Source organism: Pelodiscus sinensis, chromosome 3 (genome assembly GCF_049634645.1).
Source record: "Pelodiscus sinensis isolate JC-2024 chromosome 3, ASM4963464v1, whole genome shotgun sequence".
NCBI lineage: Eukaryota > Metazoa > Chordata > Testudines > Trionychidae > Pelodiscus > Pelodiscus sinensis.
In genome coordinates, this window is record NC_134713.1 from 114,291,602 (window position 1) to 114,309,694 (window position 18,093).

An 18,093-nucleotide genomic window follows, 5' to 3' on the forward strand; every position below is an offset into this window, starting at 1 on the left:
CGCTGTTATTTTGACATCATGTCAAAATAACTACTCATAGTGTAGACGTGGACTATGTTATTTTGGAATAATCTCAGTTATTCCAAAATAACATTGCTGTGTAGACATAGCCTAAGTGTTATGTAGATCTACAGTTCTTAGCCCTGGAATTTATTTTCTTCTAATAAACAAGTTCTGAATCAATGGACTAAATTCTCAACTAGTATAAATTGATTTACATCAGCTAAAGATCAGGTCCTAAATCTTTTACTCATTTATATTATATTCAAATGCAAAAAAGAGAAAAAGGAGCACAGAAGTCCACTCATTTCAACAGCTTTATTCTTCTTCTGTAATTTAAGTGAGTTGTGCAAATCCTTACATTGTCTATGATTGGCCTCTTGGTGCTTAAAAAACAAAAACAAAATCGTTTAAAGCAGGTTAGATAGAAAGGATTTTCAGATGTTGAGGTGTGGCAAATACCTGGTGCCCTCCATGCACTCACCAAAATGAATCCAGGTACCTTAATTGTTGATGCAGTGAACACATTTTCAGAATTACATACAAATCATAATAAATCTCCGTAGAACCACCATTGTGCTATTAATAAACCCCAAGAAGCTGCGCCCCCTATCATGTCAAAACTATTGCTGTAAGCAAAACAAAATCTTAGAACTCTAGCTCACATAACTCTGTTACTCTGACTTGCAGGCACCACAGCAAAAATATTCAGCATTCAGGCTGAAACAGCATCTTTTACTAAACCTGTAAGAGCTGCATACAATATGAATGGTAAGGGATATATTGATTGTTGTTTTGTAACTTATGTTTCAAATATACATGCACAGATAGAATGTCTAAGTCTGCAGTTTCTACTATGACTCTGGGTCAGAGCCAAGGCCCCATCTGATAATCTGCAAGAGTAGAAGACTGTAAAGACAGAAAATTACCACAGCTTCCCTTCCACCAGAATTTCCCAAAAACTGGATTGTGCTGAGAAAGGGCAGGGATCAGGATAGCTTTGATTCAGTGCACATGCTCATTGCTGATTTGCAGATGAGATTTATGGAGCCCTGATTGTAACTGAAGGAACAGAACTCCAGGGAGAGTTGCTGGTGGTGACATTGCCTGCCTTTTATACCAGGAGAGTGCCATCAAGCAGGGAGCTATAATTTAGCCCTCCTGTGCTAGTACGAGTGAGTCTGGACATCTGAATTTCTCCTGCCTTATTTGTGGGTTTAAAACTCTTATGGTTACTTGAACTCAATTTTTAGTGTGCGCTGATATACAAGAAAATAAAACAAAGGCCTGATTCTGAACTCCTTGTTCCAGAAGCCAATGGGAGTTTAGCCGAAGCAGAGAGTTCAGGATTTGACCCAGAAAACAATCAAGTGGTTGGTTGTCCTTAGCACTACTGAACTATTAGTCAAACCAGTGGTCTCCCATGCAGGTCCTGTTCCACTCTAAACCACAGTTCCAGCACCACTCAAATCTGCATTGAGCTTGAGGACATTTCATGTGCATGCATCCACCTGCAAAAAAGCAAAGACAGAATTGTCTTTGGGGCTTGGCAAACAATGTAATGAGTGTGTATTATCCAGTTAATGGCAAGTCATTTAAATTGATTCCAATGTACTAAATCATTCTTATCTGTAATCTCTTCCTGGAGCACTCCAATACCTGTGGCTATACTCCTTTACTGGATGTGGCTTTGCAAGCTGACCTCCTGCCACATGTTGAGTGAATAAGGACTGCAACTCTGCCTGATCCTTAAAGAGACGTTGCAAGATATTGAGGAGAGAAGGATTTTTGTACCCTCCTTAACTAATAAAGCAAGGGCTAAGAGAACTCTGATCCTTAGAGCTAGCTCCTTATCTAACTGTGAGCTGATAGGAGTGGATCAAACTCTTTAACTGGAGTTTGGATTTAACACCAGTGAAACTGCAAACAGGATACACCCAAGTACACAGATTTTACTGATGTACTGATATTTATCTCCAAACGGCACTAGCAGTTAAAAGTTAAATGGCCTTCTTTATATCTGGAACATTTATTTTAATCATGTTGGTATGTTTCCTATGTTTTGTGTTAAGCATTTCTATTCCCCTGTACTTTGAGTAACTTAATCTCCATGCCCCCACCTTCAATCATTTTTTAAAATTACTATCTATTAAGAGTAACCAACAGTCATTAGAGCAATGTACTTCAAATAGTAACTATAATAACTATAAAATAGAATCTTCTAACTCAAGCATAAATGTACAATATAAACAAATACAGACAATAAAAGCCCTGAACTTTTTCTTACAGAGGAGTTGTACATAGATTAACCTCCATATGGCTAATATAATCTCTTGAAAACAGAAGACCCAAAGACTATGCAAACTTTGGTATTTATATGCCTCTGATGTAGATAAAGTATATAACCCTTACAGATGTGACATATTTTAGGACAAATTTGGATATTAGGATGCCTACAGAGAGCTGAGTATTTCTATCCTTGTTAATATTTAACATAAAAAAATTACTAGTATTAATTCTTTCGGGACAACCAACAACTCTACAGGATAACCACATTCATGATCACCTGCGAGTAAAGGTGTGCAAAGAATGAACATTTTATTGTGTGGAAGATTTCAAGATTCAAAATCTTCTTTTCATTCCAATTCAAAATGACCCCGGGCATCACTGCCCCTTTGAAAGGTGGGGAAGCAGCAGTTTCAAAGGGGCAGCTGCTGTGCCACTGATCTCAGTTCATCTGTGCGGCGGCTGCCCCTTTGAAACAGCCACCTCCGCGCATTTCAAAGGCACAGTGGAGCCTGGGGTCAGCTGGGGACTCCCCAGCTGATCCCAGTTTCCACAGGGCACTTCTCAGGAACCTGGGGTCAGCTGAGGAGTCTGCATCTGATCCCGTGTTCTGGGGAAATGTCGCGGGGAGCCTGGAGTCAGCTAGGACTCCCCAGCTGATCCCGGGCTCCGAGCGGCACTTCCCCGGAACCAGCTTTAAGACATTTTTGTTAGTCTTTAAGGTGCTGAAGGACTATTCATTGCTTTTTAAGTTTTTTCTATTACACACTAACACGTCTATCCCTCTGAAACTTTTGACCTGTTGATGGCTTTGAAGATAAAGACTGAGACCTGAAACTGACAAGTGGGGTTGCAGCAAGTGCAGGGATTTGAGCCCAGAGATGATGTGTGCACAGCAGCAAGTCCTGCTGAGATGTACCCGATTTCTTTTTCTTTAAGAATTAGACAGATTATTCGATTTGCTAGGAAGACTGATAGATTTTGCTCTGCCAAGGGAGGCACTGATCATTTTTGTTAGCAGTGGACACTGTTGTTTTCTGGATTTCACCCAGCAATAGGGACACAGATCTAATTTGCAAATGGCATTTACGCTATATCTCAGCCATATAACAAATTTCTTCTTGCCACAAGACTCATATTTTCCAGCAAAATAATTTGTATAGGAATAGAATAAAGTGCAGAACTCGGCTGGGATCTCACTATTTTTAATATAAATGAAAATATATTTGTAAAATATCCTTACATTGATACAAGATATAGCAGAATGTGCTGAACAGGCTATGTCACCTTTTGATTCAGTACCAAGAAAACCTTAAATCTGTAGATTATGGGAAATATTACACTAGGAACAATGGGTTGCAAGCAGTCAGCAAATACCCACATAGAAGTTGGAACGTGCTGTACCCGTTATCAGAGGAGAAAGCAAACACAGCACCTTTTTGTACTTTACGCCTCAGTTCTAGTACAATTCCTAACTTGCTACTATTTCTTGGAGATTTTGCATTCTGACACATCCCTTGACCTGAGTTGGGTTACAAACAAGGGATAGTCTTGTCCTGTTTATTGCCATTTTGTGTAACAATTCTCTTTACAGTAATGCACAGAAAAAACTACAATGAGGTCTATTCTCTTGGTCTTAGTGGAGTATGCAAGAAACGTGCATATCCATTAGTGGGAGTAATACAAATATGTTCTTCATGCATCTAGTAGAGAAAAGATCACGATGGTAGTTTTCCATAGATTAAAACAGATTTTGTTGCGAAGAGTGGCGAGGAGATGGTCACAACTTCAGCACTTTTCCCAGTATGGTCAATGATTTATAGTGGCAATTTCTAGCTTTTCTATACCTATTCAAGATCTGTAATGTCAAGATTTATTTTAAGACTCTAAATAATTAAATCCTTTCCTCCCTCTTTGCCCTCTTTCTCCCCATGTGTCAAATGCCCTATGCATTCCTTCCTTAAATCCCCCTTCTTCCTATTTCCTTCCTAATAATCTCTCCACTCCTTTTCCTATCTGCAGCATTAGCTTCTTGGGGTCAGCAACATGTCTTACTCTGATTGTAAAGCCCTGTGTGAATAACTCATGTCAATTAATAGCATCAATTAATTATTAATACTTCATATTGTTGTTCCTTTTTTGACCCAAGCAGCTCAGCAAAGTTCAGGGCTCTAGAGATGTTTCTATTGGAAGTAGAAATTGATGGAGTCTGGTATTTTGTTTGATGCACTCCTGTTCATTTTAAAGTAATGTGTGTCTGAGTGCAGAGGTCACCACGAAAAAAACAAACATCCCCCCCTCCAGTTTCTTAGCTTTCAGTCTCAAACCTCTGTGGCAAATATTCATCAAAGTTTTCACTTCAGCTTTTTCCACGAGGTCACCCTATGTTTAATGGCATTTGCTTAGTTTTCTTCCTGATTACCTCTGCCTCCTTCTTTGTTCTGTCTAGTCTCTATTGCTAGGTTCTGCCTGTCTTCCTCCCATCCAAAACAAATGATATCCCAATAGCCTCACAGCCATTCAATCTAAAACTCCTGGGATGACTTTGTCAGGCCTTGTTATAGGATCTATGTGGGTAATGCACGCATGTGGGTCCAATTAGCTCCACCCCAATGAGTGCTCTCGAGGGGATGTCCTGCTAACGGGTCAACATTCAGCCCTCCAGCTGAGGTCTCTTGGCCCTTTCTTCTCCTTTATGGGTCCCAGATGAAACAACAAAACAGCCTCCAGTCAGCAAGTAATGTTACATGAAGGTATGAAAGAAAAGGAAGGAAAAAAATCCCTGTAGACAGCTCCCATCAGGATCCTGGCCTCTCTCCTCTTCCCTGGGCCTTGGAAGTATCCTGGTTTACTTCAGAGTCTCAGTCTTTTCTCCCTTTCAGCTCAGGGGATCTGCACCCTCTTTCTACAAGAGTAGGGCCTCAGGCTACCAGACTTCTCTTTCAGGCTGGACAAGCTCATCAGCTTCTTAACTATTTCAACATTATTTTTGAAAGTGAACGGTCCATTCCCATGTCAATTTCAATGAGGTTTGATAATAATCTATTACAAAGTTCAATCCTGCTCATAATACTGTGTCGTCATTTAATTAGGTTGTGGTAAATACCTACATACAATTACATACATTATGAGAAAGAAGAGTAACACTGGACTAATTCATATTAGTGCTTTGTGTTACATCTTGGTTTTGTGTACAGAGGCAAATAATACATGCCCATTAACTGAGGTCTGTTTATCCCTCCCTGTGCCTGCTTAACTCACACTAGGGTCAATGTTTGCACGAGTTCAGACTTGTGATTTGCTCCAGGAACTGGTTATCAGAACTCTTGATGTTTCCACTGACTCACTGTTTGATTTTGGGTAGGCCACTTTATGCTCTCTGAGCCTCATTTTCCCTGCCTATAAATTAGATAACACCTGTCTACCTCACAAACATCTTGTGAGGCTTAATTCATGGTTGTAAAGCATTTTGTGATTCTTGCATAGAAGGTGATATTCAAAGTGATTTAGAAACCATAGGAGAGGGAAAACTAGGCTCTTTTTTAAAATCTGTACTATAAAATAATTTTTAAAAAGGGAGGTCACTGCAAGTGTTACTCACTCTCCAATAAACTCACCATTTTTTTCTACTGGTACATGGCAACTGGGACACGGTTTGGTTGTTTTCTTGATTGTTTCTCTGGATGCCTCTTCCCATCTTGCTTTCATGGCTGCATACTCATCAACCATATATCCCTGCAGGAAAGAAGCAACAGTCACTGCATCAGCTGGGTTCCTCTGTGAATTGAGATTAGTAGCATAATTGTGACTATTTACTATGGTGATACAGACAGGAGGGTCTGAAAGGTCAAGTAAACTGAAGGACGTTGGAAATTCTGCCCTTACTGCCTCATAATTTAACCCATTTTGGTGTGACAGAATAAAATACTAAGATAGTGGGAAACTGTTGTCATGTATAGCAGTGGTTCCCAACTTTTTTGATACCGTCGACCGGCCAACCTATTCACAAACTTTTGGTGGACCGGTTACATTTTATTTGCACATTTGCATATTCATTATGGTAATTAATTTCAAGAGGTCACGTTATTTTACGTCGCATCTGTATGCACACTACACATGTCATTGCTGAGAGGAAATAAACAGAACAGGTAATCATCAAGTGATCCCCACCAAAGCTGATAACTCTCACAAGCCATGTAACATTCATAACTTTCTTAGGGTGTGTCTACACTGCACCCTTAGCTTGAAATAAGCTACAGAATTTGAGCTACGCAAATTGCATAGCTTATTTCGAGTGTATTTCAAAATAGCTTATTTCGTAATTTGACAGCACCAAATTTCGAAATAAACCGCTATTCCAAAATGTCCCTTACTTCTTATAGAACAAGGTTTTCAGGGACATCGGAATAGAGCACCCGTTATTTTGAAAGATATTTTTGATATAATGGGTGCGCTGTCAACATGCAGAATAGCTATTTCGGGATACCGGAAGTAGCCCAAAATAGCGCTGCAGTGTAGACACCCTAAAAGCCCTAGTATCCAGAATCAATTGAGTGAGATGCTCATCTTCCATCAAAAATGTTTCTAGCCCTCACTGCTGTGGAGAAAAGCTCAAAACTTGAACCAAATTCAATGTAAAAGCTCAGAAACTAGAAAGCAAAGACAATGAACCCTGAAATGTCCGTGTTTGTTAAAACCACTTTATTTTTAACTGCTTAACTCCTCCTATTTACACAGTGGGGTTGGAAAAACGGTGGCCTTCCCTTCCCACAGGGCTCCATCATCAATCCCATGACATCAATCCCATGCCAACCATCTCCACTCTATGGCCGTGTCCAGACTCAGGGGTTTTTTCGGGAAAAGTAGCCTTCCCGAAAAAACTTCCCCTGCGTCCAGACTCAAGCCGCGTTCTTTCAAAATTATTTCGAAAAAACGCGGCTTTTCTTTCGATGGCGGTAAACCTCGTTTCACGAGGAAGAACGCCTTCCTTCGAAAGTTCCTCTTTCGAAGGAAGGCGTTCTTCAATGTAAAGAGGCCGTCTTCGAAAGAGAGCATCCAGACTCGCTGGGTGCTCTCTTTCGAAAAAGCGGATTTTTCTTTCGAAAGATCCGCCTGCAGTCTAGACGCGATCTTTCGAAAGATGCTCTTTCGAAAGATGCTTTCGAAAGAGCATCTTTCGAAAGAAGCCTGCACTCTAGACATAGCCTATCATGGGGCCCCAGTTCCTCAATCCCTTCTTCACCACCACGTGGGGACCCAACCTCTCCTTTCCAGGGTTAGTCTGTCTCTTTGCCCAACCCCCTTTTCCCACACACTCACCCGTTGACCTTGAGGGCTGGGAGGTTGGCAGTGGTAGAGTTCCCCCCAGTGCCACCGGCAGCTTCTCCAACCCATTTCCAGACAGGTCCAGCACCCACAGGGCCAGCAGGGGCCTCTTGAATCCTGAACCCCCTGGAGGGCCCAGCCCTGCAGGGCCCAGTCTGTTGCCATGCAGCACCAGCATGTGCAGGGTGGGCAGCACTGCCACCAGCCCTGAGCCCAGCTCCCACAGAGGCTCACCTTCATGCAAATGGTCTGCATCACAATATCGGATAAAACATACAGTAGAGTTAACATTTCTGCTAGTCTGTGAGTTACTTGTCTCCATACCCAATAGCATTCTCACACACATTTGGTTTGTTCATTATCAGAGACTCGGATCTTCAGGCTTAGCCAAAAGAAAGAAAAATCATAAAGATGTAAGTGGAGTCTGAATGAGTTCTCTCTGACAGCTAGCTGGGAGGGAAAGATACTTCAGGAACAAACTGTATTTACACCAACACACCTACTGTGCCTATATATCCAGCAGATAGAGTGATATTGCTCAAAGTAATCAACTTTGGCTGGGGTTGGATAACAAATCACTTTAGTACTCAATGCAGGGATAGTGAAATGTTGCAATTCACTATTATTTTTATTAGTGACTAAAGGGGAGCAGAACTATGCTTAATTTGTTCCAAATGGGGGGGGGGTCGCCCTCAGTTGAAGGTACCTCATCAAGCCAGGAGCTCGAACTCCAGACACCTGTGAAAGTCTAAGGATATGTCTACACTACAGCGCTAATTCGAACTAAGCTAATTCGAACTAGTGCATCCAGACTAAAAAACTAGTTCGAATTAGCATTTTGCTAATTCGAACTAGCATGTCCACACAGAGTGGACCCTGAACCGGGGTTAAGGATGGCCGGAAGCAGTGCCGGCAGGGCATCAGATGAGGACTTAGAGCGTGGAGATGCTGTCTCAGGCTAGCCGAGGTCTGTGCTTAAAGGGACACGACCCTCACCGCGGACAGACAATTCTCAGGGGTGCCCTGCTTGCAAAGCAGTCCTGGCTTGGAGTGCCCGGAGTACCCACACTGGGCACATCACAGCACTCAGCCATCAGACTGGCTGCACTTGCCGCAGGCTGCCATCTGAGGAGAGGGGGCAATTGGGGGGCTGCAGGAGAGCTTCCACCCCCAGAAGCCCACAGAGCCAGCCCAGTCCTCCCCATCGGGGGCTCGTACCCCATTCCTCCCTCACCTCCTTCCACTTACCCCTCCCTAGCCCCCCTTCCTGATGTACAAAATAAAGGACAATTGTGTTCAAAAATAGAATCTCTCTTTATTGGACAAAACTGGGGGAGACTGGGAAAAGGAGGTGGGAGAGGGGAAGAGAGAGGGTGGGAGAGGGGAGGGCAACTACAATGATGAGGGGTTTGGAACAGGTCCCATATGAAGAGAGGCTAAAGAGACTGGGACTTTTCATCTTAGAAAAGAGGAGATGGAGGGGGGATATGATAGAGGTCTATAAAAGCACGAGTGGGGTGGAGAGGGTGCATACAGAAAAGTTCTTCATTAGTTCCCATAATAGAAGGACTAGAGGACACCAATGGAAAGGAATGGGTAGCAGGCTTCAAATTAACAACAGAAAGTTCTTCTTCACAAAGCAAATAGTCAACCTGTGGAACTCCTTGCTGCAGGAGAATGTGAAGGTTAGAACTAGAACAGAGTTTAAAGAGAAGTGAGATTAATTCATGGAGGTTGGGTCCATGGAGTGGTATTAGCCAGGGGGTAGGAGTGGTGTCCCTGCCCGAAGTTTGTGGAAGGCTGGAAAGGGATGGCACGAGACAAATGGCTTGGTCACTGTCTTTGGTCCATCCCCTCCTGGGTCCCTAGGGTTGGCCGCTGTTGGCAGACAGGCTACTGGGCTAGATGGACCTTTGGTCTGACCCAGTACGGCCATTCTAAGCTCAGGGCTCAGGGTCGGGGGTCTCAGTGGACCACCTTGATTTTCATGCCAACCTGCTCCTGGGTGGCCAGGCTGGCAGCTCTCCTGCCCTAGACGGCCGCTTTCCTGTGCCTAGTGCGGAGGTCGTGGATGAGGTCCACGATGTCTGCACTGGACCAGGCGGGTGCCTGTCTCTTGCGGTCCTGGGCAAGCTCCCAGGAGCCGCCAGCCTGGTCCCGGGAAGAGGGGGAGGGCTGGGGGGCATCGGGTGGCTGGCTTGAGCCGTGCCAGGTGCAGGGTCTGCTGGCTGGGTGCTGGCAGGCTTGCACCTGGCACGGGCATCGTAGCCAGCCCGTGCCCCTTTAAGGGGTCCGGAGCTGGGAAGGGGACAATAGAGTTTCCCTGGTGTTGGCCAGAGTGGCCACCAGGGAAAGCTGGGGAGGGCTAGCCTCCCACTAGTTCGAATTAAGAGGCTACACAGCCCTTAATTCGAACTAGTAAGTTCGAACTAGGCTTAGTCCTCGTAGAATGAGGTTTACCTAGTTTGAACTAAGCGCTCCGATAGTTCGAATTAAGTTCAAACTAACGGAGCGCTAGTGTAGCGCCTATCAAAGTTAATTCGAACTAACATCCGTTAGTTCGAATTAACTTTGTAGTGTAGACATACCCTAAGGGACAAGGACAGGTATCCCAGCCAGGAGGCGTGGACTCTCCATAACAGTCCTCAGCCCAGTTTAATCTGTTTCTCCCCGTTGTTCAGAGAGATAAACAGGCTAGTGTGGGGCTGGAGCTGCAAGCTCTTTCAATTGCTTCTATTTAAAGGGCTTGCACCTGCCAGGTGGCTGCCAGGCAACAAAGCCGCCCAGGAGGCACTAGCCCTTTAACTAGAAATAGTTAAAAAGGGCTTGCAGTTCCAGCGCCACTAGCACGTTGCCAGGGAGCCAGAGACACACAAGCCCTTTCAACTGCTTCTATTTAAAGGGCTCGCACAGCTCCAGCTCCCAAACAATGCACTAGGAGGTGGGGTCTGGAACAGCCACGCGGGCTGGATCAAAGCCTTAGGTGGGCTGGATCTAGCCCAGTGAGTGGCTTTTGCCCACCCCTGGATTAGCCCAACATACTTTGCAAAATTAAAGTAATTCTGTAGTAAGCATTCTCTATTCAAATCATGTATAGCACCTTAGAATATCCAGGTATTTTGAAGTGTCTCTGTAGTCTGATGTGGAACATTTATCTCATGAACTGTGCGCTTCAGTGAACATGGAGTATACTAACGGATCTGTGAGCCAATATACCTTTTCTAATGATTTTTTTTTAAATTTGCAATAAAGGTGACTTGTATGCAGTGCTTTCCATTTTTTAATCCTCATGCTGGTGACATCCTAAGCAAGGGAAGAAGGGGGAGGAGAGAATTCACAGTGGCTGCAGGTGAGGGAAGGAGAAAGAGCAGGAAGCAGTTCAATAAGGGTGGTGACATGAATGAGGAAACTGTGGCAAATGGTTGTAGGAGTTCACACTGCAGAGAAATACAATTTAAAAGTTGAATTGTCTAACATGCATACCATTCTGAGTGAGGAGGGGTGCTCACAGTGAGTGGAGGGAGGAGAGTGAGGAAGCAGTTTCGTAAAGGAGTAGGTGGGTTCAGATGTGGACAGGGAAGAATAAAAATAAAAGCTTTAAAAAGAGACTCATAGCTCTTCCCAGCATGGTAGCGGACAGCTTATATCTAGACAAAGTAACTTCCTAGACTGTTGTACTGTAATTCGGCACATAATATTTACTGGGGCAGTTTCCCTGCACAACCATTTTAGACAGAGTGCCAATAGAGCTGTCTGCCACAGCAGTGTTAGTATGGCTGTCCTCTTGGGGTTCTTGTGTATTGTCCATATCTGCCGAGTCAGGCCACCCTGATAAATCTCCTGGTCAGACCCCATGGCTTGCATGACCTCAAACAAGCAGGCAGTGGTTTGAGGGGGAACTTAGCATGCTCTCTGCAAAGCTTTCCACCACTTCAGTTTTGAATTCAATCATGGCACTGTTTGAAAAAATGCAGTCCCGTTCCTCATGGTTTGGGCAAGTAGTGGGAGTGGTACTGGAGGTTCTGTTATGGTCCCTTGTCTTCAGATACTGCTGCCAGAGCTCTGCTGTGTTGACTCAGCACTGGGACCAGTTCTAGGAGTGTGCCCTCGTCTTCATTTTCTCTAACAGCTTACTGAAGATGCCTGCATTCTGGTGATCTTTATCAAGATGAGACTGTACATGCTTGTCTCCAAAGGGGACACGGTTGCTATAATAGATATATATATATAAAGAGAGGGACATTCCTAGCTGCACACCAGCATTTTAAGATGAATATTTAAGTAAAAAAGCTCCCTATTAAGTGGGTTTACTACTGTTCCAAGAAGGCTTACTTAGGCTTTGTCTAGACTTAAAAAGTTTAAAGCACAGCTGTGATAGTACTTTAAACTGAAAGCATAGCCACGGCAGGAGCGCTCTATGTAAAACCATCTCCACAAGGGGAGCAGGTAACAGCGCTGGGAGTATGGCTTCCAGGGCTGTAGCCTGGTTCACACTGGTGCTTTGCAGTGCTGTAACTTGCTGTGCTTGGAGGAAGGGGGTGTTTCTTCACAGGAAGGGGGTGTTTCTTGATCCAGAAAGTTACAATGCTGTAAAGTGCTGTAAATTACTCTGAAAAGAGACTGCATGTACACACAGGCATTTTAATGTTAATTAACTAGAATCAGTGCAATGTAACATCCCCAGGCAGACAAAGCCTTAGGACTGTGCTTCTCAACCTGGGATCCAGGTCCTCCTGGGGTCCACAAGCAGATTTCAGGGAAGCCACCAAGTAGCGCCAGCATTACTCAGTGGGACCCAGGGCAGAAAGCCAAAGTGCCACCACATGAGGCTGAAGTTCAGGGCCCTGAGCCCCAGCACCTAGAGTTTAAGCCAAAACCCAAACTACTTAGCTTTACAGGAGCCCCAAGCAATTGCCCTGTTTCCTACCCCCTAATGCAACAGTGTTCCCTGTAAGCTGTGCACTCGTGTAGCCACTCAGGAGAGATTCAAACATCACCCAAATGATTAACAGACCACTCACAGTCAGAATTTTTGTTTCTACTTGTGGTGCTCATTCGCACATGCCTCAGTGCATGTAACATTTATTCTATACACAGATGGAAAAAATCTGCATGTGGATGGAAAAGATTAGAGGGAAGCCCTATACTAGTCTCTTTCTTCATTAGAAACCATCACAGTAACTCAGATTTTTATGTAAAACCCCCATCCTGGCTTTTACATACCGAAAACCAATTGTGGTGGCACAGGTGGGCCATGGAATTTTTATAACTAGAGCCCTGCAAATGCACAGATGATATATTTATATTCACAGGTATCCACATCCGTGGATGAGGAGAGCTAGGACTCATTTTTGGGGATACTGATGCAGATGCGGATACAACATTGTGTATCCATGCAAGCCTCTATAACCGTGGTCCCCAACATGGCAGAAGGCGCAGGCCCCGGGCATGCGGCGCTTGGCGGGGGGAGCGCCGGCCCCGGGAGCGCGGGGGGGGGAGCGTTGGTCCCGGGCGCGCGGCACTTGGCGGGGGGAGCGCCGGTCCCGGGCTCGCGTCGCTTGCGGGGGGGAGCGCTGGCCCCGGGCGCGTGGCGCTTGGAGGGGGCCCCGGCCCCGGGTGCGTGGCTATGGGGGGGGCCAGCCCCCGGGCATGTGGCTATGGGGGGGGCCACCCCCGGGCGCGCAAGTGTCCCCGCCCCCTGGCGCCCGGCGGGCGAACGGCCACGCCCCCTGGCACCCAGTAACCTCAAATGGTTGGGGACCACTGCTCTATAACATGATGAGGGATGGGGGGACTCAGAAATAAAAAGATTGATAATTTCTGCTCTGGGATATTGCAATCAACAAAAGAAATTACAACATTAAGAGTCCACAATGGTGACACCGCATGCTGAAGCTCTGAATCTGCAAGTTACAGCTGCACGAAGCAGTTGAATTAGAGTTAGCTAGCCAGATGTCATTAAAGATACACTATCTTAAACAGTGGTGAAACTTAAAATTTCTTACAGGTACTGTCCTATTGCAACCCAGGTCTCCACCAGTTTTTTAAATAGCTCTCTGCTGGCTTTTGCCAGAGCTCAGCCACTCTTGCCAGAACTGTGCACCAGGGTGCATCAACTTTTACCTCTGATCTTAAATCAAAATCTAATCTAATCTAATCAATATCAGTTTTCACATTATTTTCATTTCTGCCAGTGGAATGAAGGACATTACAGCATCTAATGAGTGGCAATGACACTGCAAATCATCCTCAGTTTAACCTTAGACACAAAACCAGCCTGTAATATAAAACTTTTTAATTGATGACTAAAATTAACACACCAACATTTTTTTCCACGTTGCAATGTTACAATTTCTTTTATAGCTCCCATATGTTTCACATTATATAGCAAGTAAAGAATTCTCATGTTTCCTTCAGTCCATCATTATTTATATAAAGGAAGTTAATGTTACACTGACAATTCAGAGATTCTAGGTATGAAGCTCATATCTTGTATGAAGAGTATATCAAATACTGAAAATCCTGGGTTTAACTTTCATTCTTAATTGTTTATGATAATGTAAAATGCATGCTAAGCTAGCTTTTTACGTGGACACATTTTATTTAACTTTTTAAAATCTATCAGACAGAAAAAAAATGAATGGTTTAATAATATATGTTCCATTTCTCTTTTCCTGACTGAAGACTCATTGTAAAACATTGTTTCTGATGTTCCTCTTTATTAGTCTCTTCCGTCATTGGAAACTACTGCAGGATCTCAGAGCTTTTCCGGGGAACATTTACTGTTTTGCATTTTGATTAAGTTTCCTTCTCCTCCTTCCCCCATACAGAAAGAGTTTGAAGTAGAATAGCTCACTTTTTCTAGCTTCAATTTTCCTGCGTAATATACAATATCAAAAATCTCATCCTTTTTAATCCGTTGTTTTGGGAAGATAATCAGATTTTCCTGAAAAAATGATCATCTCTCTAAAGTCAGGATGGTACATCCACTCTCTGGCTATCCTCCTGTGCTTCCTCTTCTGTCTGAGGCCCCACCATGCCCCTTCAGTCTGAGGCCCTGCCCCCACTTTACCTCTTTACCCTTCCTATTCTTGCTGGCCAGCCTGCTGGCACAGCCCCAAACTCCAGCAGGATCACTGGTGCCTTCAGTAGCTTCAAACAGCAGCTAGCTTGCTGGCACCTGGAACAGTCCAGAGTCCTGAATCCTGGCCAGCCATTCAAGGCCTTGCCCTGAGCCCAGAATGCCCAGAGGAACTCAGAGCTCTACCATGGCCTGGCCCAAGAGTTGCAGCAGGGAACATTAGTGGAGGTTTGGAGAAGCTTAACTTCCCCTGGTCTCCATTAGCCACTACCCTTGTCTAAAGTGATATTTGCAATCTTTTTCAGCATATAAATTAAGTCAGAAACTAAGCTAGCATGAGAATGAACCTATCTGGATGGTCATAATATTGTGGACTTCAACAGCATATACATGATTCTTCTGAAGATTCATATCCCACTTCAAGATTTAAGCAAAAAGCCAATGTATCACTTCCTTTCCTATTAATAAATCACTATACATATGCAGTCACACCATTTTGCCATGATAGCTTCTTTTATTATAGTACTCATATTACACAAGCTCTTACATGTCATGTCCAAGTTGGATCCCATTGTGCTTGGTCATTTATAAATATATAAATGGCAGTCCGTACTCCAAAGAGCTAATGGCTTCTTTTTCACTGATTAGCTAGTCAAGTACTACACCTGACCTTTGTCTTTTCCTCTTCCTCATATTCCCCAGAACTAGATATCATATCCTCAGCAATATTTTGACACAGATATCTATCATTGCTATTCCATGTGGAAGTAAACTTAAAAACCATAATTCCTCTGTGCACTGGATATACAATATCAAGGGCCAATATATTCACCACATACTGTAGCAGACAAAACACTACTACAAGATGGGCACTGAAGGGACAACATATAATTGAGTGTCAGCAACACAGTGACATGGGTTTCTCTTATGATTAACATTTTCATATAATTTATCTTGCCAATTTGTATTATGGTAAAAACCTAAAATATTAACATTCACATGCAATCAACTTCTAAGAAGGTGTTTCTATATATATGATTTTCCATTTCACTTCTCTCCCTCTCTATAAAGGGAGCCTCCTAAATTGAAGTCTAGATCCCCTAGAATTTCCTTCTTACTTCTCCATCCTCATAGCGATACCACCCTTTTTTAGCTGGAACGTAGCACCTGTTTGTGAATGGCAGTGACATATAATTACAGCAAATTGTCATTAATGCAAAGATCTTACATGCCTGCTGGGAATCTACAGCCATAACAGATTAGACAGATGTTGTTCAGTGAATATGAAGGGCAGACTGGTGAGTACTTTCTGTCACTTCCATACCACCTATCGGTGACTTCAAGATCTACATGCTTTTCAGAAGTTCTAGGGAATTAAGTTGGTTAACTTGCAGCTCAATGAGCATCACTTCCAGGAAAAGCTTTACATAATATTTCAGTAGAATGCCTGATGACACTCATTCTCCTTTTCTCTCTTGATAACTATGATTCACGTTGCAGTAAGGCAATAAAATGTTTTGATCTTGTTTTCATAGAGGTACTAACAGCAGACCTTTAGCCTAAATACTTCATCCTCTCTAAAATAGTGGGTATTTGGAAACTCTAGCTTTAATATTAAAAATGGTGTCCCTATCCTCTGTTTGTCAGAAGCTGGGAATGGGCGACAGGGATGAGATCATTAGATGATTGCCTCTTCTGTTTATTCCCTCTGGGGCTCCTGGCATTGGCCACTATTGGAAGATAGGATATTGGGCTAGATGGACTTTTGGTCTAATCTAGTTTGGCCGTTCTTATGTTCTTATCTGTTAAATTTTGGCTTTGCTTCCTAATTACTGGACTATAGAAAACTTAGAGAAGTATTTAGTACACATGGAGTATGACTGGATGGACAAGAAGGACTGGATGGCTCAAGGCACTACGAATAGAACGTGGGCTTTTCACTCTAGGCCCCTGATGAATGTCTCATTCTAAGACTATCTGAAGGCCATTTAATCTGACTGCTGATTGGTGGCACAGCTGAAATGAGTTCACAATCTAATTTTGTTCCAGTTTTTAGTGGACATATATTAAAATAACACAAAAAAATGACAGTTGGTTCTACCTGATCTCTCAACAGACTATACCAAGACTAACACGGAAACCGAGAACTATCTTGTTGCACTGGAGTTCAGGTCAGGTCATATTTGTAGTGTGAGATATAAGAAAATGCTAAAAATTACATGAGCTGCCACCACTCATTTTGCTTTCATTCTTTGCCAAACTCTATTATGTTCAGCTGTACAATCTGTCAATGCTACCAAAATACATATTTGCCATGCTCCAGAAGAATCCAGATTCCCAGAGGAACATCCCAAATAAGGGATGTGCCACACCGGTAAATATACTGACCACTGTACTGCTGGAATATGCTGGATGCCACCTCCCAGTCACATCATCAACACACAGGCACTGAATGATAAAATGACTTCAAAATAATACTTCTAAAATATAAGATGATGAAATGTATGGTAGATGAGGCAGCACAGGAATTTCGTGTTGTCCCACATACCTGGCATTTTAAGCAGTAGGGGGGTGGTTAATTTATCTTTAGCATAATTTGCATATTAACTGACTCACAATTTCAATATGAAAGTGAAACACCACTGCATGTAAGACTATTTTTATTCCCCCACAATATTGAATTATCCAAAGCCTTCTTTTCTCTTCCGTTATTGATTTTGCAGTGCATAGTGCTCACTCCACTCAACAGCAGGAGACTGCTCTTCCCCTGGATTATTTTAAACGTAAAGAAACCCAGACATACTGAATTGGCAGTAGGCATTAATTAGTCACTTGTGGATTTGCACAAATCATGTAATTTTCACATGTTGAAGCTATTAAGATTCCACAGGCCAGTTGTTGCCAAACCATTAGTAATTCATTGTGCTCTAATGGCTGGCCTTTGCCTGCTTGCAACATCTTAAAAGTGTACATATTGCCATGGTGCAGAATGTAGACCTGAAAAATAAATTTAGAACGGTATTTTCAAACAGCAGATGGCTGTTTCCACAGAGACTTTTTTCTCCCTTTGGTTAGTGAGCAAGAACACACCTATCCAAAGCTTGGTGGCAATACTGATGCATACATGTTATGAATTGTCTTTGACAATTTTGACTACTTCACCTGTGCTCTATCTACAATCCATCCATTTATCAGAACTACTAAGATTCCTAACTTCTGAAAATCTGAAACAGGTATAAAAATGCAACTTGTTGAATGAAGTTACTAGGGACACAGTTTCTTCTTTTCCCTAAAATTATGCTTCTCTGAGGCCCAAGATGGGAAAATTTCAGTTCTGTACCAGTAATGTTTATCATCCAATATCTCATGACCCACAAGGGCTAAAAATAGGAATCCAATAT

General features: G+C 43.2%; 1 protein-coding gene across 4 annotated transcripts in view; it reads right to left on the reverse strand.

Moving 5' to 3' along the window:
- Positions 1 to 280: 280 nt before the first annotated feature.
- The window catches only part of PRKN (parkin RBR E3 ubiquitin protein ligase), a 1,191,290-nt gene continuing 1,173,477 nt past the window's right edge, over positions 281 to 18,093 (reverse strand). For all 4 annotated transcript variants that reach the window (XM_075924581.1, XM_075924580.1, XM_075924579.1 and 1 more), the window contains 2 exons: positions 5,904 to 6,021; positions 281 to 1,511 (listed from right to left, as the gene is read on the reverse strand). In XM_075924581.1, coding sequence (XP_075780696.1) covers positions 1,402 to 1,511; positions 5,904 to 6,021 — 228 coding nt within the window. In that variant the 3' untranslated portion in view covers positions 281 to 1,401. The remainder of the gene's footprint in view (positions 1,512 to 5,903; positions 6,022 to 18,093) is intronic.